The sequence below is a fragment of the Anser brachyrhynchus genome (assembly GCF_964034855.1).
Source record: "Anser brachyrhynchus genome assembly, chromosome: 14".
Lineage (NCBI taxonomy): Eukaryota > Metazoa > Chordata > Aves > Anseriformes > Anatidae > Anser > Anser brachyrhynchus.
In genome coordinates, this window is record NC_137709.1 from 13,219,866 (window position 1) to 13,247,603 (window position 27,738).

The 27,738-nt window shown below is 49.9% G+C and overlaps 2 protein-coding genes across 10 annotated transcripts; one reads left to right on the plus strand and one right to left on the minus strand.

The window, feature by feature from the left end:
* Window positions 1–379: 379 nt before the first annotated feature.
* Window positions 380–4,310, minus strand: SMIM33 (small integral membrane protein 33). Of its 8 annotated transcripts, none has more exons than XM_080555329.1 (3): window positions 4,091–4,310; window positions 3,154–3,260; window positions 380–2,258 (listed from the first exon to the last, which is right to left on the minus strand). In XM_080555329.1, the coding sequence occupies exon 3, from the start codon at window positions 2,079–2,081 to the stop codon at window positions 1,659–1,661; it is 423 nt and encodes a 140-aa protein (XP_080411455.1). In that variant the 5' UTR covers window positions 2,082–2,258; window positions 3,154–3,260; window positions 4,091–4,310; the 3' UTR covers window positions 380–1,658. The 8 variants fall into 8 exon arrangements, with proteins under 8 accessions (XP_080411455.1, XP_080411454.1, XP_080411453.1 ...); XM_080555328.1 differs by having other exon boundaries at window positions 3,077–3,260; XM_080555327.1 differs by having other exon boundaries at window positions 2,992–3,260.
* A 1,635-nt stretch (window positions 4,311–5,945) lies between these two features.
* ECSCR (endothelial cell surface expressed chemotaxis and apoptosis regulator) lies at window positions 5,946–27,525 on the plus strand. Of its 2 annotated transcripts, none has more exons than XM_080555321.1 (11): window positions 5,946–6,102; window positions 16,047–16,088; window positions 16,669–16,719; window positions 18,587–18,697; window positions 19,216–19,263; window positions 22,090–22,170; window positions 22,731–22,829; window positions 24,095–24,193; window positions 24,807–24,843; window positions 26,236–26,335; window positions 26,888–27,525. In XM_080555321.1, the coding sequence occupies exons 1-11, from the start codon at window positions 6,045–6,047 to the stop codon at window positions 26,894–26,896; spliced, it is 735 nt and encodes a 244-aa protein (XP_080411447.1). In that variant the 5' UTR covers window positions 5,946–6,044; the 3' UTR covers window positions 26,897–27,525. The 2 variants fall into 2 exon arrangements, with proteins under 2 accessions (XP_080411447.1, XP_080411448.1); XM_080555322.1 differs by having other exon boundaries at window positions 22,090–22,137.
* Window positions 27,526–27,738: the final 213 nt, after the last annotated feature.

Consider the following 27,738-nt stretch of genomic DNA (forward strand, 5'->3'; position numbering starts at 1 on the left):
GCGTAACCTCAGTGTAAATCTTGTGGCCACTGGGAAGGATTTTCTTGATCTCGTCACCTGCTCCTCACCCGTGATGCAGGTGAGCACCAGGACTACCACAACCTACTGACATCATTTAAAGAGATGTCCCTGGAAGGTCATTAGCTCTTCAGATATTGTTAATTACAGATGTATAAATTGAAAAATAAGCACTGTGTTGCCATTCTCTAAAGCATGTGTTGACATACAAAGGGAGGGGAGACTCAATGGTTTCCAGCTCAGACGATATCCACACCTTATCCACATACGCGTGGGAAAGCTGGAAATGCATTATACCCTCCAGAAAACAAATGGAATAAAATCCGAACAGAAAAAAACAACAACAACAACATATAATATAAATTATATTTATTATAAACACCACCATTTTCCAGCAAGTCCAACTGCTACTTTAAAGCAAGCGAGAGAACAAGCTGGAATTAAATGAGCTGGAGGAAGCTGGAGCTCCTGCCAGGTCAGCAACGCCCAGCACTGGAGGACGGGGTGAAAGCCCCTGGTTCTTGTTCATCAGTGCCCAGAGGGATCTGTGCCGTGGATGCAGCTTGGGATGGGCACAGATCCGGCTTTGCTGTGCTGGCGTGGGAAGGGGAGAGGTGGGAGCTGTGTTTGACTTCTGGGACTACTCAGCGGAACAAATCCTTGAGGGTGATCCCAGAGGTTTGTTCCCTCCCCAGGGACTGCCTGTGAGCCCACACACTGAAGCCAGGCTTTGACATCCATTTTTCACCGAGTGAGGAGAAGCTGTGACCAGTTTCTTGCCCAAAGAGATGCCTCGCACCTCCAGCAGCAGGAAGGCTCCCAGAGCCGAGCAGGACACCACAGTCTGCTGTCACCCTGCGGGGCCAAGGGTGATGTTTCACCCCTCCATCTGCTCCCTCTGTACCTGTACCTGCCCGGGGTGACCGAGACACACCAACATCCATCCCAACAGTGCTGGTCCTGGGCCCCCGAGCAGAGCACGGAGCTTTTCCTGGTACAGGGACAGCAGATAGCAGTGGGGATGATGAAGATGCCCTCAGGTCTCCACGCCCTGTCGTGGTGCACAGGGATGCTGCAGGCTGTCTGCCACAGCGGGCTGAGCCCTCTCCAGGGCTGGCAGGAGGGAGGACAGAGTCCAGCTCTCCAGCAGAGGAAAAGGGGCCATGGCATGGAGGGCAAAAGGGACTGGAGGTTTTTCTGTGCCACGCCATCAGAATAATGGGGGCACTGTGCATGTGGAAATGTCCTTAATCCAGAAAGCAACTCCAGACCAGGCAACTTCCAGCTCCTGCCAAGGGGCTGAGGGTAAAGTCAGCGCTCCCAGAGCAGGGACCGAGATGGTTCTCCTGGGCACTCCAGGCAGCGTGGGACAGCCTGTGGGTGAAACCAGGGCAAGAAAAATGCTAAAGCTGTCCCACGTAGGCTGACATAGTCCCAGAGCCTGGGCTGGGGACTCAGCTTTTGCTTGGTGCAGCCAAATAGCAGTGTCATTGCCTGGCCGGAGCTGTGCACTGCAAGAGGGACACGGGTCTGGATGTTCAGGGGCTGCCGATGGGTCACTGCAGTGACACTCAGCCCCCTGGAGACAGACACGATCCTGGGGTGGTTCCTGCAATCAGCCATCGTCCCAGTCCCTATTTTCACAGGTAGGTGATCTCGATGACGTTGGGCTCGGCGCTCCTGCAGGGGAGGTGGTGCCTGCAGGAGCACTGGCAGCTCAGGCCGGCTGTGGCCACACCGCCCGGCTCCCACTGGCCAGGCTGGGCAGGAGGCTTCTTCTGGGAGCCCAGCTTCTTCCAGTCCGTGAGGTGCACCCCGTCGTCCAAGTCCTGCGGCATGGGCTCGTGGTAAAGGGTGATCTGGATGGTGCGGAGATGAGGGCCATAGTGCACCACGACGATGATGAAGATGGCCAAGAGGACAAAGATGGCCACGATCATTGAGATCATGGGCAGGGCGTCAGATTTCTTCGTCATGCTCCTAACGACAGAGACGGGAGTGAAGGCGGCCACGTCCTGGGGCTCGGGGTGTCTCAGCTGGCTGCCGAGCACGGAGACGTTCATGGCTGAGAAAGCTGAGCTGGGACAGAAACGCGGGATGGAAAGGGGTTGTCACTGAACGGGGGCTGTCTGATGTCCTTGTCTCCTGCCCTCGTTTCGGCGGCTCCCGCTGTCACTGTACTTGCAGCTCTCCAGCCTTGGAGACTTGGAAGAAGGCTCTGGATGCACTTTCCTCTGGATCTAGGGAAAAGATTCAGCATGAGATAAGGACTCTGGGCATTTAGCAAACCCTCCTGAGCAACGTGCAGCTCTGGGCTGGGAATGGCCAGGATGAATGCTCATCCTGCCCAAGTGTCCCACAGGAGGGCAGGAGCCTGCCCACACACCCTGGGACAGCAAGCAGCAGCGCCCAGGGGGTTTAACAAGCCTGAACACAACCAAAACCTATCCTTTGCTGCTCCCCAAGTGCTCAGTGTGATGGGACAGCTCTGAGCGAGTGCTTTCTGCAGGCAGAAGCACAGCCCCCGCCAGCTGCCAGGGAATGGGACGGTCCCCTGCGCGCTCCCTCCCTCGGGCTCAACAGACAGGATAAATTTTGACGGTCACATCTGGGGTTGCAGTGATGGTGCCCTGGACACGTCCAACCAGGCAGACAACAGAGAACAGCCAGGGGCAGCGTCCTGCGTCCCCTTGTCCCGGGCCCACTGCCACTGGTGATGGGGACCAGGAGCCCCCGGAAGGGACACCCCCACCCTCCCCTCTTCCCCCCAGCCCCACGGTGCTAATCCAAGACCAAACCCCCTGGGGAGCTCCCTGGGAGGCCCAACCGTGCCAAAACATCTGCAAGTCAGGCCAGACATGAAACCCCACAGGAGCAGGCACAGCAGAGAGCTGGGAGCAGGAAGCAGCAGGAGGGAAAGGAAGAAAGCCCCGCGGGGGTACCTGGGTGTCCCTGCTCCGGGAGAATCATCACCTCCAGCAGGGAGGGCAGGACCAGCAAAGAAGCCTCCAGGAAGGTGCTGCGGGGGCTGGCAGGGTGTTGGCACAGCCGGACTCACCTCGGAGGCTGCCACGTCATGCCTGGGACTCCCCGCGCGGAGGAGGAAGCGCCTGCTCATCCCACACACGCACTTACCTAGCGCAGTGCCACATCAGCGCCACCGCCTCTCCCTCGCTGCCCCACGCGGGGACACACAGGCGCACCGGCAGGAAACTCTCCTCTCGCCGCACTGCGCTCCTCGGCTGCAAGACAAGCGCCTTTTGTTCAGGGCGAGAGCACCCACCGCCCCTCCAGAGGCACATGCACAGCCCCCAGCTTTCCAGCTCCAGGAAACCTCCCTCCTTTCGCTGACTTGCCCTTAAATATTACTGCACTTAGAAATCGGTGTAAAAATCACCCTTCTGTGCGTGAGCTGTTTGCACAACCCGGCAAAGCCCATCCACACAGCCCCGTGAGCTGGCAGGCTCCTCGCCCTGAGAGGTGATGCAGCCCCAAGGCTGCCTTCTGCAGCAGGACCGTGTCAGCCCCGCTATCGCCAGCAGCAGGGTGAGCCCACGCCGCTGCTGTTCCGAAGCTCACACCATGCTCCAGAGACACGCAGCACACCAGCAGCACCCACCGCGGCAGGACGGGGAACGTCTCCTCCGGGCGCGCAGGAGGCAGGGCGCCGTGCCCCGCCGGGCGGGTGAGGTGCGGGTGAGCACGCTTCCCTCCGCCGTGAGGCAGCCGAGGAGCCCGCTGTGCTCTGCCAGCACCAGCCACGTGAACGCTGTAAGATCTGAGCGCTTCACGGATGTGCTGGTTCTGCTAATCCCAGTCTGGGGCGCAGAGATCTCAAGGACCATGGAAGCAAGGCTCCAGGGGTGCCCCCGAGCCGGGCAGCATTCACCCTCCCATGCAGGCGGGTGCTGTCCCCAGGCCTGGGGACACCGTGCAGTCTGACCACGCCACCGGGCTTGACCCCCAGCACGTCACAGTGCAGAAAAGATGGATCCTTGGAGCTTTATCTCTGCAAATCCATTATGAAACACCACCTCCCCCCCTTCCTATCCCAGAACAAAACTGCTCCTACCTGGAGGCTGCCTCTCAACAAACCAGCCTGGGTGAATATTCGTGCTCCATCTTTCCTGTACACTGCGGGGACAGGGCGGGAAACACTTCGCCCCCCATCCAGCCGAGCGAGCTTCCAGCAGAGATTTGGCTGCACGTTAGAGCTGCTGCTTCTGGGAATTTGCGCTCGTTTCAGGATTCAGTAAAACCTTAATCTACAGCATAATCTCTGAGCATCACATCTGTGCAAGAGAAAACAATGGTGGGGGGGGGGAGGCTGCTAACAGAGGTTTTGTGAAAGGAAAATCTGCTGTGAGATGATCAAGATGATCAAAATCAGGTTGGATGAGGCCTTGGGCAACCTGATCTAGTGGGTGGTATCCCTGCCATGTGGCAGGGGGGTTGGGACTGGGTGATCTTTAAGGTGCCTTCCAACCCGAGCAGTTCTACGATTCTGTGGTTCTGTGATCCCATGTTGGCTGCTTTTAGTTTGCATTATGGTGTCCCCAGCTGGGCTCGGCATGCCTGACATGGCTCGGGGCAGTCTTCTGGAGGACAAGGGCTGTTCTGGATGGGGGACAGACGCAAGGGATGTGTTGGAAATCTGCGTTGTCCCAGTGCAGAGAGCAGAGCTCTGGACCCACAGGGCTGAGCACGGAACAGCCCAGGGCAGGAGGTGCAAACCCTGCGCTCCCCCAAACACCTGCCCCCCCTGATCCAGCCTCCCCTGGGCTGCCAAAGGGAAACAAACCCATTTCCCCTATAACAAGGCTTTTTGTAAGGAAACAAAGGGCTCTGCATGTTGCCTAGCACAAAGAGGGGCAGCGCAGCCTTTGAAGAGTCTGAGGCAGGGAGGAGCAGCCAACAGGGACAGGCACGGGCAGCAGAGCTCCCAGTCTGACCAGTCAGCCCCAGCTGGGACTCTGCTGACCACACACCCGCTCTGGGTGCCACAGTGGTGCAGAGGGCACAGGGGCCAATGCTGCGTAAATTCCTGACACTGTAACACCACCTTCCTCTGGATTTGTCCCCCAGAGTCCTGCAGGGATCGTCTAAGACAGGCGGGCGCTGAAGCCCTTCCCACATGGAGACTCTAAGACCCGTTTCCCCCGCAAACACCCACTCACATCCAGCACGGGGCAGTTATTACCTGTGAAGCTCAAGCTATGCCAGCAGGGGACAGACAGAATGTGCAGACAGGTGCGCAACCCATCACAAAGTCGGGGCCAAGAAGCTGAACATCCCAAGCCCCCTGGTGAGCAGGGCTGGATGGGGGCAGGACCAAGCCAATTTTCCAGTTTGATCAAAGAACGGGATTAGGGTCGGTCTAAGCCTGTCTCGTGCAGTACGTCCTGTGGGGAAGGATGCTGCTGCTACCCAAAAAGCAGCATCCCGAAACCAACAGTCCTGGTGCCCGCACTTGCTGGAGCTGCACAGGGAGGAACAGGACAAGGGCTTGGCAGACGTGGCAGCACGGGCTGTGAGATAGCCCAGCCCCACCAGGATCAGGTACTTCCAAACCCCACTCAGGGATTTTAAGAAATCCCCTCTCAGGGGATGACCAGCTCCTCCAGACCAGCGCAGCCCTCACGACTGACGTGGAGCAGATCACCTGGGGCACTCCCTTGCCCCAGCCATAATCTCCAAAAAAAACCCAAGTACTATAAAGACACTACTGAGGCCCAAGGCCGGGCAGGCCCGCTGTGCCACTGTTCTCCCCTGCTATGAGAACCGAATTCCCCAACACATCGACGGCGAGGTTTCCTTTGCCGTCGGTAAGCGATGTCTCATATCCTCTTCGACCATAATGGGCTAAAAAACACAGTTCCCCTGTGGATTCAGCCCGTTTCCTTCTATTCTTTAACAGGAAGCTCTGCTAGAATCAGCCCGAGCAGGCGAATCGTTCCTCACCCTCTTTTCACTCTCGGTATGGACAGAGCCCCAGCAGAGCTGCACAGCCACGAGCCGAGGGGAAGATGCTGGCTCCGTCCGTCCACCCGCTCCTGTGGCTGTTTGGCTGCGTGCTCATCAGAGGTAAGGCGCTCTGCTCACACCTGAGGGTGGCGACACGGTGCCAGGGGTGGGTTTGGGGAGCCCAGCTCCCCAAAGGGAACCAGACAGAGATGGAAGCGTGGAGTAGCTGCCGTAAGAAAAGCCCAAGCTTTAAATTCAGGGGTGGCAGGAGTCAGGTTGTTCGGAAAAATCTGGCCGTATCAGGTGTTATAGGGTTTATTTGACTGTGCTGGAATAACAGAAGTTGTTTTCTGGTTAACAAAAGGCTTGTTTCTGTTGAGGCATACTGAGGCATTGTGTAGCAAGTGACTTCTGTCAAATAAGGGTAAAGGTGGAACTTTTAAATGTACAGGACATTTTCCTCAAAAGTAATTTTTTCCTTGACTTTAAATTTTCTTCTTGCTGGTGTAAACACAAAGAGCACATAAGTCAGGTGCAAGACTCACGCAGTACATGTATTGTCCTTATTGTAGTAATTCTGCTCCTAATTTTCCTTTCATACGTGGGTCGTGGTGGGGGATGCAGTGAGTGTACCTCCAAGGAACAGGTTTCCTGTTGTGAAGTGTGACAGGTTGTTTTTTTCCTGCATCCAGGCACCACTTGTGTTGGTGACAGCTGTAGTAGCTGTGAGCTTAAAGGCATTCAGAGGAATACAGACTGCATATCACCGCTGCTTCTAACAGAAAGCCACCTAAAAATAATACCGTGTTTCTTGGATCCAAAGTTTTTACCATTAAACCGTGGAAGTTGCCTATAGGTTACAGCCACTGCATTGGTAGTAAGAGGATTTTTAAAAGACACGGAATATAAAGACAAGTCGGGTGCTCGCTGTGCAACTCTCAGAAGGAAGAGCACATAGACTGGAAAATGTCTCTTTATTAGAGGGCTGCTGACTTCAGCAGGGGGGTAAATTGTGCCTAGTGGAACTTTGAAGCCCCTTGGCCTTGCTGCTGTGCTTCTTAATACCTGGCCAGAGCGCATTTCTTCCCCCTTACAAATATTTGGCATGGCTCGCACAAGACAGGGATGTTACCAAGGTTGCACCTACTCTGAGTCAGCTGCACTATGCCAGGACCAGCCCTTGGTTTGATCACACTGCCCAAGCAGTTTGCTCCCCAGGTTGACCCCGGCTCTTGCAGGATCAGGTGGAAGGGATGCCACCTCTGTCCTTCAGTCCTGAGCTCGTCACTATAACTCTGTCCTTTGCAGTCTGCTTCAAATCACGGCGCAGGGGCTGTTCCCACTAGATGCGTGATGCCAACGGGGCCAATAGGTGCAAATGATGATAATGGCATTGCTGGTGCTTGCTGTGCTGCAGTCGGACCTCTGGCTTCAGTCAAAACCAGCCTTCAACATTATTGTGTATTTTGTATCATCATCTTTGCATGACAGTTCTGAACTAGAAATTAAATGAAAATTAAAGGCAATGTTATATTAAAGTCACTAACGCGGCCTACTACTTGGGGGATATTGCTGCTTTGCCTTTTGCAGAAGCCTAAGTGAAAGGGACAGAGACCAGCTCAGGGATGCTGCTGGCTCCCTGGCTGGCAGGCAGCTGAAGAAGGGAACGAGGAGATATTAAGACAGAAGAGCTCGGTGGTCTCCTTGCTCTTGAGCAGGTGGAAGTAACCTTGTGAAGCCTCAGTGTTGTGCAGAATAGCTGGCTGGAAACTACTGTCTCCACACAGGCTTTTGGTACTTTTTGCAAGTTCATTAATTTATTAATGAATTTTATTAATTTGAATTCCTAAGCTTACGGTTACTTCTGAAGGAAGGCTCAACCACTGTTAGTTTGAAATCGCTCAAGTGGGAAGTTTTGGACCACTTCCAATCTTTTTTTCATCCTGTAGAAATGCTTAACGAAAAATTTGTCCAAACAAACCTCTTCCTAAGAACAGTTTCCATTACAATGGGCAGGAATTTCCCAGACAAAAGATTTCCACTGCAAAATTCCTTCTGGAAGCTGGTGAGAACCCAGCAGAATTTTCCCATTGATTGCTGCTTTCCTTATCTGCATTGCAGCCAGTGAATGGATAATGCCACAGGGAGCACGGCCCAGAGGCAATCGAAGAAGTGGGGTACAGACAGAGGGCGGACATCCAGCTAACAGGAGACCTTCCAGACAACACTTGCACCCCAACATGAGGGCATCCAGTGCATCCTAGAACTGACTCCTGCTGCTTGTTCTGCCTTGTTCCTCAAACAATGGGGACAGAATTTGTATTCTTTAGGCACTCAGGCAGTTGCAAGGTCATACAAAAGAGATTTATGCTGGCCCCAGCCACAACAAATTACAATGCTTTTAAAAATACACCTGCCAAGATGTCTTCTCTGGCATCGCAGGGAGCGTTAAAGACACACCTAGTTCAGATCCTGTTTCTTATACCACCAAGCAGCAGGAGAAGGCTTCTCCACCTTTGCAGACAGTTCTTTTCTTTGCTAGTCTCTGCCCATACCAGGCAATGCCCAAGGCTATCCCCAGGATCCCTCCCTGACCCTCCTTGGGCAAAAAGGACAGGCCAGAGCAACCCTGGCCTGGTGTACAAGGAAGAGAAAGCAGGAGGTGGTTCAGAGAAATGTTTGTTCACAAAACAAACTACTCCCTTCTAGTCAGATGAAACTCTGCTGATGACTCTGCAGAGCTGACTTAACTGGAGGCTGTTTCCAGCAATTATGTTCCTTACAATAGGTGAGTCAACAACAGGTGTCCTTGGAGGGGACAGTGCTGGTAACCAGAGCAAGAACCCTCCTGCTGGGAAAGCCAACGTGTGGGCTCGAGCCCAGGCTAGAAACAGGAGATCTGTGCCTCGCACAGCACTAGCAAAAGGCATCACTGCCGAGCCTCAGCTGGGAGGTCTCGCTACTTCACTTCCCAGATGAGCCCACTCAACATAATCCAACCACAGCAGTGACAAGCAGCTTCCCCTTCAGGCTGTTTTTGTAGACTTGTGGGGCTTTTTCTACCCTTCAGAAGAATCATTTCAGTACAGCAGGAAGGAGCAAAGCCTCATCTAGTATCTCTGGTTGTGGTGGTCTTTGGAGATACAGAGGTTTCAAGGAGACCCTGCCCTTAATGCCAGTAGCTGGTAAAACTTCCTACAAACCTGGCAAAACAGCAGGAATGTGGTAAAACAGTACTGCCTTACTAGCAGATAAATTTCACAGCTTAGTAATAATTTTCTTACCACTAGCTGGTGCGAAAGCACCAGTCTGGGACCCAACTCCCCGTGACCAAGGCTGCTGATCTGGGACTCAGCGATGGGACAGGGACATTGCAGAACAGACGCAAGCTCACAGCTCGGGCTTGCCACCCCACGTGAAGAGAAGGCAGAGTGCTCACGCTGAGCTGGTTGTTGCAGCAACATGAAAGAGGGGGCCACAGAGATGTGGATTGTGCCCATCCACCCTTCAGAGCAAACCTTTCTGCAGCTGGGGGCGGCCACCAGTAGTTCTCAGCAAGGGAAGGGACGCAAGAAGGCTTTTGCCACACTGGGTCACGCCCAGCTTTACCCACCACCACCACGTACAACTGCGATTTCTGCACACTTCCAAAGGTGGCACAGCTCTGAGCAAGCAGATCCAGGCATACAATCCAGTAAGTTCCTCTCATGCTAGCTAGAAGTGACTCTGGAGTAGCTAAGAACCTTGGAGTCAAACTGAAGTCAGTGCAATTGTTAGCCAGGGAGCAGCACGTCATAGCTGACAATGCACTGGGTGGGACAGAGAACCACTGGGTTTTGTGTTTTAGCACTCCCATGCTTTGTTTTCCCCAGATATGAGACAAGGCTAGTAAAAAAAAATATATATATATATGTACACAAAAAATTTAGGAATAAAACCTAGGTGATATCATCAGGGTCACCCACCTAAAATTTGGAGCCAGGTGGAGCCTGTCAGGTCAAAAAGCTTTGACTGCCTCTTCTGCAAGATGTGGCGTTTCAGGGAACAGCAGTGAGGTACCTGCCCAGCATTGATGCTGGGGGGGAAACGAATGCAACCAGGCAAGGACTGCTTCACCTGTCCTTCAGCCACTCCCCTAGGGTTCAAGGCAGGAGACCTGAGAAAAGAAAGTGAAAAGAATGGGAATTAGGAGAGCTCCCCGTGCCACCAGCCCCATACAAACCTTAGTTCCCAGGTCACTAAGTGGGAACTGAACTGAGCAGCAGCTGGCATTCCTGCATGGTGTTTCAGAACCACCACGTAACCTGGCTGTTACCAGCAATGCCACAGCTCTGCCCAAGAAACCCTGGGGAATATCTTGGAATTCTTGGAAATAATAATAATAATAATAAAAATGTGAATAAACTTGGAAACTGTGACAGAGAGCATCCAGGAACTTGGGGGAAGTGAGACGTGCTTGAGCAGTACCTAGCACTGATCCCCTGCTGCAGGGGACGGCAGTCTGTGTGCTGTCACAGGGCTCTGTTGACGCCTGTCCAGAGGCACGGCACACGAGCAAGTTCAGCAGCTGATCCCTACACCAGCTGGAACACACAACATTTGGTTAGGAACAAAATCCTACAAGATAACGAGGACCACCTGCAAGGTGACCTGTACAAAGCAGAACCTGCGCTGAGAGCCTAATTAAGGCGTGAAAGCAGCGCTGAGGAACGAGCTTGCAGCTCACGATGCTGTCTCTGCACCTCAGTTTCCCAGCATCTATAAAACAAAGCAGAGCTCTCAGACAAACACGTCGGGGAGAAAACTGTAACCAGTAAGTAGCTGGGAGGGTCACAGCAGGGCAGCCTGCTTGGAGCACATATTTTCTCCTCAAATGCTAGAGAGAAGTGCTCAGATAAGTGCAGATGGGCATGGACCAGGCTTCAGGGATGCAGCCAGGAAAAGAAAAGCCCTGTTACTTTCTTCTAGGAGCAACCATTTTTTAGGGGAGAAAAAAAAAAAAAAAGCACTTCATCACGCACTGCGATGTTACAGGTCCCGTTCTGTGCATGTGGCTTCCCCGCATTGTTTGTCTCCTGGCTTGTTTTCTACATTCAAGTGGGTTTTAATTGGCTTCCGCCAGAAGACTGATCTGCTTCCAGAACAGTTCAACGGAGCGCGATGCTCGAGAGGATGCCCAGACCTGGGTGCAGCCCTGAGGAGCAGAGGAAGGCCAGGATTGTTCTGAATCACTGACAAGATCCGGGTTGAATTCCTGCCTCCCTGAACTTTCCGTAACGTTTTGGCCAAGCCATTACCATTCAGAACCACGTAGCAGCGAGTTGCCAAACCCCTCGAATGTCATTTGAGAATTAGGTGTTTAAATACCACTGTGGGTCTGGGACCTAATTTAGACTGTCAGTTATCAAGTCTGCATAACAACACTTCTCCTCTCTTCCCACATTTTCTGCCTCAACCTGTCCCGAGACCTGCTAGGCAGAGGCACCTTTCCTTAGGTGCCTAATAAAATGGGAGCTCTCCACCTTCCAGGTTCCCTAACACAGCATTTTCTTTCACGTAAAAGTGACAACAATTAAGTGGTGTTGCTCTCTGCTGCTTCAACAGCTGCTGCCTTTCACCCAGGAAACAGCTGCACTCGCGTGAAGCGGTCAGCGTATTTTTGTCATGGGTGAGTTTACTGGAGCAGCAATACATTAACCGAAAAGTCTAATTTTAGATCGTTAGGTCTCTTCTGACAGCCTTTGTTTATACAACCTGCAAGCAGAAGGTGACACAAGGTTGGTACAGCAAAGTCTGTACGGCGCCACGCAGGCTCTGGAGCTCCTTGATGCACACTTGTAACATCTCCCCCAAAAGCTGCTGCGGGAGAAGAGTCCAGCACTACGCGTCGGGGTTAGAGGGTGCCTCTCCCCCACCAGTTCTGCGTGGATGGGACCAGTCCCAGTGCCTTCATACTGGTGCCAGAGATCCCCGCTGTGAACTCATCCAGTATTAGAACAGACTGGGCATCACAAGCCCTTCCGAGCCCGGTGCAAAGACTGCTGAAATGTTTTTCAACAGCTGACTTGGGTCTCTGGTATAGCAGTATACCAAGGCCCTGACAAAGGCTAGCTTAAAATACTAAAGCGGGAATACCTAAAAAACACTTTTTTCTTTTTCTTTAACATCTTTCTATGCTCTTCTGAGGGGTGAGCAGCTGGCTCAGGGAACTTCTCAGCTGCCATGAAAGAAGGCTACATGGGAAGGCCCCTCTGTTCTCTGTCTGACACTCACACCTAACGTCACAGAAGGACTGCTGCAAATAAATCCAAAATTCCCTTCTCATCTTCTGGAAAAATTAACCACGGAACAGCTAGCTCTGAATCAGAGAGAAGAAATCCATCTGCGGCCTCACCGTGCCTCTCTGGAGCCCTATTGCTCTAGTCACTAATCAGGAGTTTCCCATTCCAGCAGGAGCAGAAAACATTATTTCCCATTGTAAATCCCTCAGCAAGCTCCCCATCCCCACCTAGAGACGCACAACCCTGCCGTAAATCACTTGCACCCAAACACACAGTTTGGCTCTGCTTCCACTCAACAGCAAGTCATCTGAATGGCTTTGATGTGTATTGCAATTGCAGCTGTGCTGGCTGTGCCCTGCCCGGTATCGCTAGCTGTTTGTGTAGCCGCCGCAGCCAGGGCTCTGCTGGCAGGGCACGGGGAGGAAACGGTGCTGTGGCCAGGTGCCACGGCAGCAGGGTTCGCACAGCAGCCCCCCGGGGAGCTGTGACACGCGGCGCTTTGGTTTTGACCCACATCCTGCTGCCCGGCCCCACAGCACAGCCCGGGTCTCTTCCTGCTCTGCACGTCCGTCCGATGGAGTTCAGCTGGGATGCTAAGCGCCTTCACCAAAAGAAAACAGCTAACATCATGGGACTCTTGATTATTTGAGTTGGCAGAGAAGGCGTAACAAAAAGCAGGGGCCAGAAGTCAGAGCCAGACATGCTCCGCTTTGAAATAATGTGCTGTTGTGTTTATAGAAGGGCCATTTATTACCGAGCAAAGTGCCAAAAGGCTTCTCCATCCCTTGGCCTCTTCACACAAGACTGGTCACTTCTCTGTAGCAAAGTTCAGATGCAGACAACCAGGGTGAGCATCTACTTGGCCAGGTGAATTCCAGGGACTGTGCCCTGAAAAAAACTGCTTGCTGATGTGTTGTACAGTAACCCCAGGTTTACTTGGGCATACTGCTTTCTGAGAACTTCTTACGAGCCAGTGCTCTAGTCTGACCTTCGGCAAAGGGCTGACCTGTGGTGGAAGAGTACTCAGAGCCTCTTCCTCCTGTCCTAGCGCTGGGGAGCCTGAGCTTTCTGTGAGCCATCAGGTCTGCCAGCACAGGGCAGCAGTGTCATCTCCCTTTCAGTGCCTTCTGTCCCTAGAGGCTCAGTTCAAGCTCTCAGATTTCTCCTCCATCACCCCAAAACGCTGAAATAAACTACCAGCTCAGAAGCCTTCATCTCCCTTTTCCTTCAAAGCATAAATAATAGTTCTCAGTGTTTTCATGTGACATATACACTAAAAAGCACCTATGGCAACTTCAGGAAGGAAATGTGTCCCATGCAGTTACTTCTACCTGTGGGAGAACAAGGTCTCGGCAAGAGCAATGGAGAAAGATGAGCTGTTTGAGTTTGGCAGCTACTAGAGGATATGGGCCCCCAAGATTATCCCAATACATTATTTTTTGTACTGACTGTAGGCGGAGTATGTTAAGGCATGTGCAAACCAACATCCAGAAATTGTGTTGTAAAGCTGCTCAAGAGGAAAGCCAGAGAGAAAGCCTGGCAAATTTCTGGGATCAACGGAAACAGCCCAAATAACTGCACCCTCTCCATGGAGTCAGCTTGGCCCCTTGGGAGCAGACAGTGGCAGGTGGCAGGGCTGCAGAGAGGTGCACTCCCCAGCCTCAAAACAAACATCAAACATCTCGGCCCTTTTAATGACAGCCATGTGCCCAAAGGATCTCTTCTTCCCCCATTACGCTACTTGATTCAGTAAGTGATGTTGCATCTGTCCATAATCCCATTACTAGACTGATGTTCATTTCACCTGCTCTTCAAAAGCTCCAGAGGATATCCCACTATTCTCCTACGCAATCACTCGCTGCAATTCACTACCCTTATGTGAAGACAGTTTCCTATTGCCCCCCTTTTTATTACCGCAGTTTAAGCCCTGGTCCTCTGGTCCTGTTCCCAGTGGAGGTAGAAAGGAAGGGGCTAATCTGTTTTCTATGTAACTAAAGATCTAATCACATCTCCTCTCGCTCTTCTTTTACGGACTGGAAAAGTCAGGTTTTGCAGGCCTGCCGCCCAGTACACTAAAAAAACAACAACAAAAAAAAAGCATGAAAAAGTTCTGAAAAGTCAAGTTCATAGCCAAATCCTACACTGAAAGTGGCTATGTTTTATTATGTATTCAGTGGTTTACACACTGTTTTGGTTCCTGTTTGGCTGGGATCGTTGTCATAAAGCCTTAGAGGAAGAAAACAATTAAGGCTCCAAGACAGTTTGCGTGAGAAAAATGACATCAATCAGCAGCTCGCTAGACCCAGACAGTCCCCTGAGGGGTGGGCTCTGAGCCAAGCTGCGATAACCCACACATGCTGCATGCTAAAGATCTCATTCCAGATATACACCACCGTCAGGGCATTCATCTGACCTCTTTCAGACAGCTACAGCATAGGTACCTACCACGAAGTTCATCACCTACATCACCTCTACAGCTCCTGGCGAGAAACAGGACGTCGCAGGCTGTGCCTCCTTCTCCCTGTACAACAGAAATCTAAAATAGATCAGATCAATAGGGATTTAGAAGTCCCTGATCCTCTCTTTGATGAGAAAGGGAGCCTGGAGATTAGCTCTCTTGCAGGCTTGCTCACAGAGGAAGTGTAAGAACAAGCGAGATGAATCTGGTGCACCAGTCCGGCTGTAGGGGCACACGCAAGCACCGCGGTGCTCCCGCTGGTGCTGCTTCGCTGAATCTCCCCTGCCCTTACCCCAGGGGCCACAACACCTTGCAAAGACAGTGAGATGGAAGAATTCAACCTTTACGGCCATCCTTTTTGTCCGAAGCCTTTAGGAACTATCAGCTGGTGTGGGACTCTGGTGAGGTGGATCACCAGTGGGATCTGTGGCTGTAATGTGGTTTCTTTCCTGAATCTTAACTGCAGACAGCATCAGTACCACCAGTAATAACCATTTAGAAGTGCCAATTAGGATGTGCATTTCAAAATGACAGACTAAAAGTCACCTTTTCAAAGTTATACCAGTTTGTTTTGATTTAAGTATCAAGCGTATTTACATCTTACAGTCCTTGTCCTCGCATATGGGAACTGGATATTTCCTTTTACTTTTAAAATGGCAGCACTTTTAATTGGCACCTATCTAATCATAGCATTCCAGGAGCTGAGACTTAAAGAAAAACATCAGGTATTCTGAGGGCAGGCAACACGGAACATTGGTCCAGGGATGCCTTGTCATAGATCCAAAACAAACAAGCAAAACAAAACACTTTCAGTTGAGAAAACAGTCCCATTAGCTCCTGGAAACATTTACAAGCCTCATCCATCCACTCATCAAGGTCTCAAGGGTCTCAAAGCTTTCAGATATGTCTTAACTCTTTAAACAGCTCTAGGAAACAGGTCAAATGGCCCTTCTCTGGCAAGACTGAGCTGCAGGCAAGCAGCTCATGGGGAGGGAGCAACACCACTGATTTATATGGCCTTGCATTTTCCCCACAGGAGAGAAAGGCAGTTCCCTACAGGGTTTGGCTTCATGGGGGCAGGAGGGCATTTATCCTGGCTGTATAAACTCTAGTTCTAGCTCACACAGAACCTAATGCCCTTACATTCAAGCAAATAGTTTCACACAGTGTGCTTGTTACCACTTAGCTAATATTTGGAGGAAACTGTATTTCAAAGTCACTCCTTCAGAAGATAAGGAAAACCCAAATCACGCAACCAGCAAGAACACTAATGCGTTAGTGCGAGTCACATTAGCACTGTTAATATGTCTGTTGTTTCATTCCAGGTACTACAACCTCCACAGACTCCTCCGTCCACCCTGTAGCAGGTACCTCCTGGGTCACACTGATTTAAAGTCTGTCTGGACATGGGTGCAGGTGCCCACGTGTAGATGCAAACGGAGAGGCCACTGATGGGAAAGGCGCTGCAGCACCTTTTTGCAGGACCCTGCACTGCCCACCTCTGCCTGCCCACCCCCATTCTTCCCCAGATCTCCAGGGCTGATGGAGGGCACTGTGCCCCCAAGCGATAACCTCGCCTGGTTCCCTATTTCTGGTCTCTGCCTCCCAGCCTTGTCGGGAAGAGCAGTGCTGCCTTCCAGGAGGCCCAGTGAAAACAGAGGGATCTGATCCTGCCTCATCTTTGCTGCCTGCTTCCCCAGATGTTTCCTAGCCGTTCCCCATTGCATGCTCCGCTCTACACATCCTCAGAGCCAACACCCCTTTGCCTGCAGGTCCCTGTAGCCACAGCAGTGATAAACTCCTTAACACCTCTTGCCCTCATCACCCTTTCAGCTCTTATTGGCTCTAAGGGTCTCTTTCTGGCCCATCCTTCAAACCTCCCTGCAGGGACCCCACCAGCGAGGAGCATCGTGTAGAAGACTTCACCTCTGTGTCTTTGTGTTACAGACCGATCCCAATCAACACCACACAACCCTGAAGTAAAGACCCATACCTCAGGTAATACACTGCAAAGGAGAAGGACTTGTGCCTTCCTCCCTCCAAGGGCTGTTACAGACACCCATGACAGCACAGGCTTGCAGAACTGTCAGAGCTCACCGGGAGAGGGGCATCCTGGCAAGTCTGTCTTGTAAAGGGCCCATCTTTCAGCCCATCCAGCAATAAATTATTGTATAAGTGACAAAATGGGGCTGTGCAGTGGCAAGTCAGAAGAGGACAGTGGTGGGGAGGACAGGAAGAAGGGAGCTACTGTCTTGTGTGCACAAAGGATGCAACTCCCCCAAGCGCAGGCTGGGCTGTGCCCACATCCTCCTGCCTGGCATCACCCACTTCGCTGGGCAGCTCTTAATGCAAGGAAAGCTCGGAGCACATTTAAGCACAGGGCCTCATACACAAGGTCTGGCCTTGGCTCTTGGGTGTCATAAGGGAAATAACAGCAATTAAGCCATTGTTAGCGTTTCCATGCATTACATTCATTGTTCAATACTGCTCTCCTGATAAACCTGAACAATTTTATTTTTTTTTTAACTAGAAAATTCCAGTGCTATGCACAGCATCAGCACCTCGTATACAACAGGTAAACGTTTTCCCCATTGCTCTCAGAGGAAATGGGGAAGCATTTCCTGAACTGCAGTTCTTGCACCAGCACAAGGACTGAGGTCTGCCTTAGCTTTAATACAGCTATTAACGGGGGGGGGGGGGGGGGGTTGCTTTATTTACCTTCATAGAAATAGCAGTCAAATCACTCAGAAGGACAAAAATATTTAGAAGTAATACGAATCTCTGAGGAGTTCCCTTACTTTATATCATTTTTCTGTTCTCCCCTTCTACCGAAACCAGCTTCAAGACAATACCATATGTAATGTCAGAAGCCCTGGAAGTGGGCAAAGGGAGATGTTAGCAAGAGTTATATGCTTTAATCTGCAAATACACAAACCCAAATACACGCAAAGAGATCTCTCCAACTCCAGATCCACATCTGTTGGTACACTTACACCTCTTTGGAGAGGGATTTTTCAACCACAGCAAGGAGAAATCTCTTTCTAAGCATAGCTCCCCCTACCGAGGGACCATAAAAACAAAGGAAAGGATCCCAAGAAAGATCTCACTCTGCTGTTACGCTTTGCAGAGAAAAAAAAAATACTCCTAAATCCAAATATTTTGTTAAAGCACTTGGATAAAAGAAGAAAGCTTAAAGCCATTTTCACTCTTTGCTCATTTTATTGGAAAGCCACGAAAAGTAACTTGCCTATAAATTCCAGGTTGGCGATCAACTCTTCCTTGCAGAGGACTATTGAAAGATTTTTTCCCTCCTTCCTACCTTGCTCTGGACCCACAGGATTCATGTTCTGGCTCCTTTGAGTACCAGGTTGAGGAAGATGCCAAAGCTTCCAAATCACTGCAAGTAGTGAACGATTTGTGCCTAGAGACTCAGTGAAATGAAACATGAAAGTTAGCATTTCATATACCAAGCAAATAAACATGTGGGTGCCAGACAGTTAGTGTCCAGAGATGAAGTCTTTATTTCAAGATAAAACCCCTCCATTTTCAAAGCGAAGGAAAAGAAGTGGTGGCAAAAGCCAGACTTCTCCATGCAGCTCCTGAGCCCTGCCAGCCCAGCACCTCCGCACACAAGCAGCCTTGCCAAAAGAAGCAAAAGTTAATGTCAAAGTACAGAAACCCTGACTCCTTGAGCAGGACTAGACTATTACCTTATCTGCTCACACCCATACTTTCCCTAGCAGATTATGCACAACTTCCTAGGAGCCGGAGGATTTGTTGCAGAAGCCATACCCTCCACCGAGCTGTTTCTTAACAGAGCTCACAACAAGCACAGCTCTTTAAAGTAACTCTGCTTACTCTACAGAGCCTTCAGTAAAGTCAGCAACACCAATTGACTTGAATCTCATCTGCACAGACAAGACTACTACAACCAAGTCCTCTTTCATCCCTACAACACCAACATCGCCCACACAGGGTAAGTACACAAAATTGGAAAACTCTAATTTTTGCTCAGGCAGGACCAGTTTATGCATCCTGGCTTATCCGTGCAAACCTGGGTGCTTCACAAAATCCCAGCCAGCCCACACCATGCTACTTATGCAGTAGCAGCTGCTTTTGAATGTTTCGGCCTTTGCTAAAAAGGCAGTTCATTACAGCTCCCCAAAAGCACGTGGCTGGATGCAGCCATGGCCTGGATGTGACAGCTGAGCTGCATAGGAAAAGCCAGATCCCGCTTTACCAGGTACTGCTTTGTGGAGGAGGAACAGGCACCCCAGCCTCCTTGTCCTTGGCACACCGCTCCCACGCTCACCTCTCATGTACACTCTCTCAAATCACTGCATGGCTTGCTAGCTGGGCATCTTGAGTTTGCTTGGAGAGGAAGCTTCATGCATAGAAACAAAGTTTTTTCCCCCTCAGGAAAACCCAACAGCTCTCCATAGCATAATTAAAAGCAGCTTCTAGACTTAATTCTCTTCTCCTTGTTTTATCCAGGTGAAACGTCTAGTGGAAGCAAAAGCACTGCAGCTTCATCAACTCGAGGTACTTTGTCTTTTTATAGACTAACAATAAGTGCAGACAATTTCATGGCAATTAGCTTACTTGGTTTACACGGTGCAAGTTATTGAAGCACTAACCTATCTTGGCATCGAGACATCAGTAACACCCAAATTCATCTGATATCCTTACATGCACTGATAAAACAAGACCAATTCCACTCAGGAACCTCTGCCTGGGATAAACTTGAACAGCTGAAAGACTGATCTACATCTAGAAACAAGGCGGCACTTATAGCACCTTTTAAAATGCGCTTTTTTTTTTACTTCCGATAGTTTGCTTAATCCAGCTTGTACCAAAAATTGGAGAATTCAGTAAGTTTTCTCAGAATAAAGACAGAAGCCAAGTAAGTGGGAACACTGAAATCTGAATATTGATCTGATTCTCCATTAAAGGTTCAGATTTGCAATGGTAAAGACTGAGAATCTGCTTTGCCTCTCAGATCTTCCCTGACTCATGCAAGGTTAAAAACCCACTGTCAGCTCTGCCTGCACAGATGTCCAACCAGCACGTCTGTGCCCAGCTAAGCCAAGAGCCCTTTACATCAGAGCAGATTGCTATTAATTATAGCCCTGCTTTATCTGAAAAGCTCCATACATCTTCAGCTACATAAATGCTGCTGATGCTTCCAAAAGAGAGGTCTCCTGTTGTGCAAGACCCAGCGTTTCCCAGGAATGGGGCATCCGAGCCAGGCTCAGCAAACAAAGCTTCTGCCCACCACCTGTGGCTAAAAGAACAATTTCAGAATGAAACAAAGGGTTTGATGACTGGTGGAAAAAATACAGCTAGTAGCTGTAGATCTAGCCCCTGCCTCTCAGGACTGTTCTGCTCCATGCGGTTACTGGTTTCTCACTGGTTAAAATTTGTTGCTTCATACTATTTCTGCTTTCTTCTGATTTTTGGCAAAAGAACATTCCAAAGCCTGACATTTTCTGCAAGACAGGAACCCCAGTTTCAGGGCACCTCTGCAGCTGCCCACAGCTGCATTCCCTGCGCTCCAGCTCAGAGTGCCAGTAGCTGTGCTACACCTCTCCAGGCAGCGTGTGCTTTTGGCCAGCACAGCTTTGGGGAGGGAGAGAATGGGAGAGGAAAGAGATCCTGCTTGGCCTACGGATGATCTAAGCTGCAAAGCGTCACTTTTAGTGGCCTGACAGTACTTGTAGCTGTTCAATAAGGCCAATGCAGACAAGCTGGGTGTTCAAAACAGCAGCGAGCAGCAAAGGATTTATTTTATTTTTTCAAGCAAAACACATAGGCCAGCCTTAAATCTGCTTACACAGGCATTGGAAGCAGCTGTCGCATACCAAACAGCCCCTTACAAGCCAGTTTACCCCACCGAGAACTGGAGTCCTTGCTTGGAAAATATTCTGTACTGCCACAGGTAGAGTGCATATGGCACACAAGTTAGCCCAACTCAGACTAGCTTAATTACTTCCTGATAACACAGCCTGCAGGACAACAAACCCACTAGTTCTGTAGAATTGCCTCTCCTAAACTTCTTTTTTAAAGCCTCAAGTTCATGAGCGAAAGCAAATCCATAACCTTTCTAGTTCACTATTCCAGTGCTTAACTGCTGTATCTAACCAAAAACTGCATCTGGGATTGCAGAAACTAAACATGAACAGTTATGCCTGGGTATTTGAGTTCCTTGCCTGAAGGAAGATTCGGGGAAAATAGCACAAAATATCAGTGGGGAGGTTTTAGCCTGAAAACAAACCTCCCATTTTCCTGCAAATCATCAGCTTTACTGTGAATACAGTGCTGGGGCTGGTCCTCTTTAATATCTTTATCGATGACCTGGATGAGGGGATCGAGTGCACCCTCAGTAAGTTTGCAGATGACACCAAGTTAGGTGCGTGTGTCGATCTGCTCGAGGGTAGGAAGGCTCTGCAGGAGGATCTGGACAGGCTGGACCGATGGGCTGAGGTCAACTGTATGAAGTTCAACAAGGCCAAGTGCCGGGTCCTGCATCTGGGGCGTAACAACCCCAAGCAGCGCTACAGGCTGGGAGATGAGTGGCTGGAAAGCTGCCTGGCCGAGAAGGACCTGGGAGTATTGGTTGATAGTCGGCTGAATATGAGCCAGCAGTGTGCCCAGGTGGCCAAGAAGGCCAACAGCATCCTGGCTTGCATAAGAAGCAGTGTGGCCAGCAGGGCTAGGGAGGTGATTGTCCCCCTGTACTCGGCTCTGGTGAGGCCGCACCTCGAGTACTGTGTTCAGTTTTGGGCCCCTCGCTACAAGAAGGACATGGAGGTGCTCAAGCGAGTCCAGAGAAGGGCAGCGGAGCTGGTGAGGGGTCTGGAGAACAAGTCTTACGAGGAGCGGCTGAGGGAGCTGGGGTTGTTCAGCCTGGAGAAGAGGAGGCTCAGGGGCGACCTTATCGCTCTCTATAGGTACCTTAAAGGAGGCTGTAGAGAGGTGGGGGTTGGTCTGTTCTCCCACATGCCTGGTGACAGGACGAGGGGGAATGGGCTAAAGTTGCGCCAGGGGAGGTTTAGGTTGGATGTTAGGAAGAACTTCTTTACTGAAAGGGTTGTTAGGCGTTGGAATGGGCTGCCCAGGGAAGTGGTTGAGTCACCATCCCTGGAGGTCTTTAAAAGACGTTTAGATGTAGCCCTTAGTGATATGGTTTAGTGTAGGACTTGTTAGTGTTAGGGCAGAGGTTGGACTAGATGATCTTGGAGGTCTCTTCCAACCTAGACGATTCTGTGATTCTGTGATACATTCAACACTCCAGCATGTCCATGAATTCTTTTGCTTATTATGTGACATTGAAGGCCAAGACTCACGTTCTGCATTTCCTCTGTGCAGGTGAAGAGCCCAAAAGAAGCGAGAGTACTACAACAGCAGCAACTCAAGGTGCTTTCTCCCTTCTCTCAGAGATAAGCACCAGTACGTTTCACAGCATTTTTCACAGCCAACAGCAATGCCACTGTACTGCTACCCCCAGGCAGCATGGTGAACAGCTAACGAGAACCCAAGGGCTGCTAGCCACCCCATGTAGCCCTTGAGAAGCCTGTAAAGCTCTGCAGAAGCAGCACTTTGGGGTAGTCTGTCAAGCCTGGGAACGGGGGCTGCGAGTCACAGCAGGAAAGGTGCCAGCATGGCAAAAAGTTGTAAGAAGGACATGTGGCAAGCTCCTTCCTCAAACACCCTCCCAGATCAGCCCTTTACCTGCCACGCTCAGCTTCCTCATTGCTCTCCTGGTAGATAACCCTGCAGGTGGGGAATCACTTCCTCAGATCGTTGATAAAAGGGGGCCACACCAACGCAAGCTGGTTCCCACCTATGTCACTTTGCTGTTCATGTTGATGGGGGCAGGCCAAGATCCACAATTATCACCTTCAGTAAAGTGCAAGAGCAAGTTAGGCCACACAACGTTACTAGAAACCCTCCTCCCAACACTGGAAGAAAGGCTTTATATAAAGTTACTTTTTTCTCCTACCTTGCAGGCACCTCAGAAACAGTTACCCCAACACTAGACACCTCTGGCTACTCACCCGTGACTACTCCAACATACGATAAGTCTCCACTGACTGTGGCAGCATTTGGTAAGGTCTTGTGCAACCTGGGGAGAAGGGGGGGGTCTTTTGTCAGGTCACGCAGTGCTGGACAGCCAGCGCCAACAGTGCTTCCCTGGGCACAGCTCCTCGGTTTCTCTCTTTAGCATGTGTGATCCTGTGATGTTCAAAGCACAAGGGGAAAAATCTTGACATCTAGCACCAGCAGGCTAAGCACCTAATAAATACTCCTAGCCATGCCCAATACACAAAGGACAGAATATGAAAGCCTTTCATATCTTGCTCCTAGCTTCAGTGTTTGCCCTAGATGTGTTAGAGCAAGACACATCCAGCTGTGTTAGAGCACGACCTGCACACAAATTATCCCATGCTACACCCTGGCTTCCCTGACAGGGTCTACAATAAATGTACTACCTGCCTGGTAGAAGGAAGTTTAGCTTTGTTTTAACCCCGCGAACCTGTTCATATTCTGCCCCAGCCCTGCCTTACTGCCCTCCCTGTACATTTGCACCCTGCTCAGCAGGAAGCAGCGAACTCCTCCACACCATTCAGACCTTCAGGAATGGGGCAAGAGACACCAGACCTTATCCTGACAACAGGTTTGAAGATAGGGACAGGGTAAATTTAAGAGATCCATTCTGCTTTGGACTATACTGTCCCCTTCCTCCATGAAGCTAAGAAAAAAAAAAAAAAATTTCACTTCTACTGCACTATAGGAAAATTCTTTACTTTTAAAAATACTTCTGAAATAAATGTTAACTTTGTAACTATAATTTGCTTATGTACTCTGAGGGAAGCCACAGAGTCCCGAAACTGTCTTAACAGGACGAGAGTCCTGTACAAAGCACAGTTCAATTTACAGATGCCAGAATCAAATCTGTGCCTGGCCACCGGTTCATGAGACAGCTCACACCATTCAGTCAATCAGCTTGTCTCTCCCCATTATATTATGTATTTATCTGACTTTACACACCTTTAGGATAAGATTTCTCAACAGCAATAGGGACATGCTGAACCCAATTAATTCCCAGTGTAATCAACTGACCTCTGCCTTCCTGTCACTGCCTTATCACCTAAATATGCACCAGAAGCCCTTTGAAGCTAAAGCACAGGAGGATGAAGCCATTCACTCTAGGGACTATTTACTTCCCTACCTATTACATCCCATGCTCATTTTAATGAAAATATTGATTTCCTATCCAAATTTTGATGAGTCAAGACCCCGCACTACCCCAGAAGCCGAGGACGGGAGCGTTATTCTGTCAATAGCAGACAGTTCTTTCCTCCATCCCCAGGTGTCATCAGCTTCATAGTTATCCTGGTAGTGGTGGTGATCATCCTCGTCAGCGTGGTCAGCCTGAGGTTCAAGTGTAACCGCTCAAAGGACTCAGAAGGTATTTTCCCAGGACCACCTCTCTCCCCCTAATCAAAAAGTCGTTGGTTACTAAGCTTATTTGGCAATTCCCAAATGAAGGACACCCTTTAAAAAAATCTTACCTGGTGGGACATTTTGAAACCCAACTGAAATACAGATTTCACAGTTAGGAATGGAGTGTGACCACCTCTTTGAAGCCCCTGTCCAGATTCATCTGCACAAGGAAACGGCCTCAAGCTTGCTGTACACGCTGCAGTTAAATGTGCCGGTTCCCCCAGGCAGGCAGCTCTTCCAGCGGAACTTATGGAGTTTGACACTCATTTTCTCTCAGAATCCCATTTCCCATTAAGCACTGCCCACTAGAGGGCAAGACTGATCTACAGCAAGACAGATAGCCGCCAAAAGACCAGAGGATGCAATTAAACAGGCAGCAAAGCATTCAGTCCTGCCTGTATAATGTTAGATTATTTGAAGCACTATTTCTAATCAACTCTCAAGTGTCCAGTGGTGGCTCTAATCTCATTTGGATTTCATTTATAACCCTGTACAACATAATTCTGCATGCAGCTGACTTATTGCATAGCTGTCATGTTTTCTCACCTGCATATCACCAACTACTTCTCTCCCTCCAGACAAACAGAAGCCAGGGAGCTCCATGGTATCAGAGAGGTAAGGTCACTCGCACTATTCACATCCTATTGAAAATGCAAGTTTTATTCCAGAACTCATTTCAGCCTGGGAAATAAGTGGCTTTGGCTACTCCAGTTTGAAGAAAAAAAAATAGGACTTTGAGACAGGTAAAAAACACAAGCGTTGGCAAAGCCTCATACTGCGTCTGACGGAGTCAAAGGTAGAAGTTCAATGTTTAGGGGCCTCATTTCACAGCTGCACTGATAGCTGTGAAGGCTCATCACCTTCCAAAAAGCAATTTGCTTGTCTTTCCTTGCCTAGATACAGATGAGAACCTTGGGGGTTTTGCATTTCAGAGTAGTCTCAGTGAGATGAGATCAGATCAGATCCGTCCTCCCCTCTCTCCCCCCCTACTCAAAAAAAAAAAAAAAAATGTTACTGCTATCTAGCAGAATTGGCATAAGGAGGAGGGAGTGGGGGGGTGCAACCCAGAGTCCTTTGGAAGAGAAGCACCAAGCAGAGAATGGTCTGTCTGAACCCCACAGACAGTCACTGCTGCCCAAGAAGAAAGGCTACACGCAGAAAGCACCATAAAACAAGGGCTGGAAGGGACCTAAGATGGGGAGAAAGTGTCAAAATATATTGCTCCTACTTTCCTAACCCTTCCCAGCACGGTAACACCCCTGCTTTGGAAAGAAGCAAGGGACATAAGGAGCAGAGTCACTAACCGTTTAGGTGAGAATTTGCATCATTTGTCAGTGGTTCCTAAATCATTGTCATAACGGGTATTTAAGTGATCTGCAGTCACTGAGATGGGGCACATCAGAGCAGAGGTCCATGCCCCAAGGCGCCCTGAACACCAAGGTCATCCATTCTCCTTTAGCTCTGAATGCCTATTCCAGCCCTCAGGGCAGGGAGAAAGGGGAATCCCACCTTCCTAACACTTGTACCTCTCACTCAGAAGAGCGGGGCTGGCAATACACGAGCAGCAGCAGCTGGTGCGGAAAGATCCAGGGCTCCCTTTGCATGACAACTGCTGCAGATTTAAGGGCACGATAATGTTTCCTTTTGTTCCAATTCTGGTAATGCCTACAGGGCTAGAAGGTAACGTAGTCACTGAGCACTGGATCCAAACTGCTCCTTGATTCTGCCTACCTTGGCAGTAGAGACAGCTGTGCCGTCTGCTGGCAAACAAGTGCTGTATCTGAAATCATCTGAACACACTCCTCATCTCTGCAGAGATCTTAACCCAGAGGCAGGGGATGGGGGAATTGAGCACTAAGGATGCACCTGAATCAGGACAACAGATCAGAGGATAGTGCCAATCAGTCCTGGTCCCCACGTGCCAGCTTCAGCCTTGCCTGTTTACCTCTATGTGTAGAAATTCCCTTCTTATTTCCTGGACTAATTAATGCTTTCTTTTGTTGACAGCTGTTCTGCAGGCACAAGTGAGAAGGATAACAGCATCACTCTGATCTCCATGAAGAACATCAACATGAACAACAGCATGAGTTACCCGCCATCAGAGAAGGTTTCCCATTTAAGCCTTGCTTTTTCAAGAGTTAGCTGAGGAATATTTCTGTTGCTGGATAAGTGTGTGCCTTTGAGGCATTTCTGTTGCTCTTATTCCTTCAGAAAGGTAATAAGCAGCTGCCAGCAAACACCTAAAGGTCCATCTGGGTTCCGGTGAGCCTGGTGAAAGTTTGGGTCCCCATCTCAAGTTTATCCAAGCTGCCTGAACTCAAGGTGTCAAGTATACTTCATACTTATAGATGCCATCACCTAGGGCCAGCCAGAGCTAGAGTGGTTTGTCATTAAATTAAGAGGTAAATAAGCTTGCCTCTCTGAAGTCAAGGTCCCACCCTCTAGTCCAGGCTTCCCATCGTCCTGCTTTGCAGAGCTGTTGGCGATGTAGGCAACATTCCCATCAGTACTCTCAGACCCATTCCACATGAATAATACACAGCACTGTAGGTTTTAAAGCTAAACTTGCACTTAGACTTTTTTTGAGGGACCACGCTGCTTAATTTCTTTTGCCAGCCCGAACAGGCTGCTGATGTACCACGTTTTGTTCCTTTTGCAGGTGCTATGAAGCCAATCCGGAGCTAGAAGCTGACACTTGACTACCAGCACTGACTTTCTAGGCTTCTTTCCCCGCCTTGGGGAAAGAGCAAGGGTGGACTTTTATATAAATTATTATGCCCTTTTTGATCAATACATTTATGGTAGTATCCAATATAGCTTCTCCAACTGGAGGAGGAAAATGGGCTTTCTCCAACTATAGCCTGTCACATTCAGTGGTTGATATCTAACTGTATTTTTGATATGCCTTCAAACCCTCAGATTATTCCAGCAGCAAGAAGCACCAAGGAGCCACCTACCTGGCTAATAAACTGCTGCCTTAGATTCATGGCCTTTACAGTCTGTGCTAGACAGCCACAGGCTCGCCAGACTGTTAATCAGTATAGCCCCCATTGAGCTAAACCCATGCATTAGACAAGCACGATCTGAAGCTGAAGGCCTAATGGGACTGAGATGCCCAAGTGCTAGGTCAAATCACAGCCCAGCTGCTCCAAGCCCCTTATGCTTGGTGCCTCGTTGTCCCCACAGAGGGGGGATGACCGTACCCACCTACCTCACAGGGTTGTTGTGAGGCTATGTTAATCCGTGTCTGTAAAGCATCTGGAAAGACGTGAATTAAAGGTGCTGCTGAAATGTAAACTGTCATCTCAAATACTTTGTTGTCAATAACTAGCTTCAGGCAGACAGATCGGTATCTTCCCACAAGTCCAACATACAAGAAAGAAGTCTTGTCTTAAGTACAAAGAGCAAGACATGTCTCTGCATAGACAGGGCTTTGTCTGAGTGTAAGTGACAAAGGGAGTGGTCACAAGCAAGATACTGAGCTACTCCTGTTCCTGAACACTGTCAGCC

What these genes read in the sequence shown, in the direction of transcription:
- ECSCR (XM_080555321.1), top strand. Translation starts at nt 6,045, where the DNA reads ATGCTGGCTCCGTCCGTCCACCCGCTCCTGTGGCTGTTTGGCTGCGTG. An exon ending in TGGCTGCGTGCTCATCAGAG is followed by an intron (nt 6,103 to 16,046) that starts GTAAGGCGCTCT and finishes GTTTCATTCCAG; the next exon opens with GTACTACAACCTCCACAGAC. An exon ending in CCGCTCAAAGGACTCAGAAG is followed by an intron (nt 24,194 to 24,806) that starts GTATTTTCCCAG and finishes CTCTCCCTCCAG; the next exon opens with ACAAACAGAAGCCAGGGAGC.
- SMIM33 (XM_080555329.1), bottom strand. Translation starts at nt 2,081, where the DNA reads ATGAACGTCTCCGTGCTCGGCAGCCAGCTGAGACACCCCGAGCCCCAG.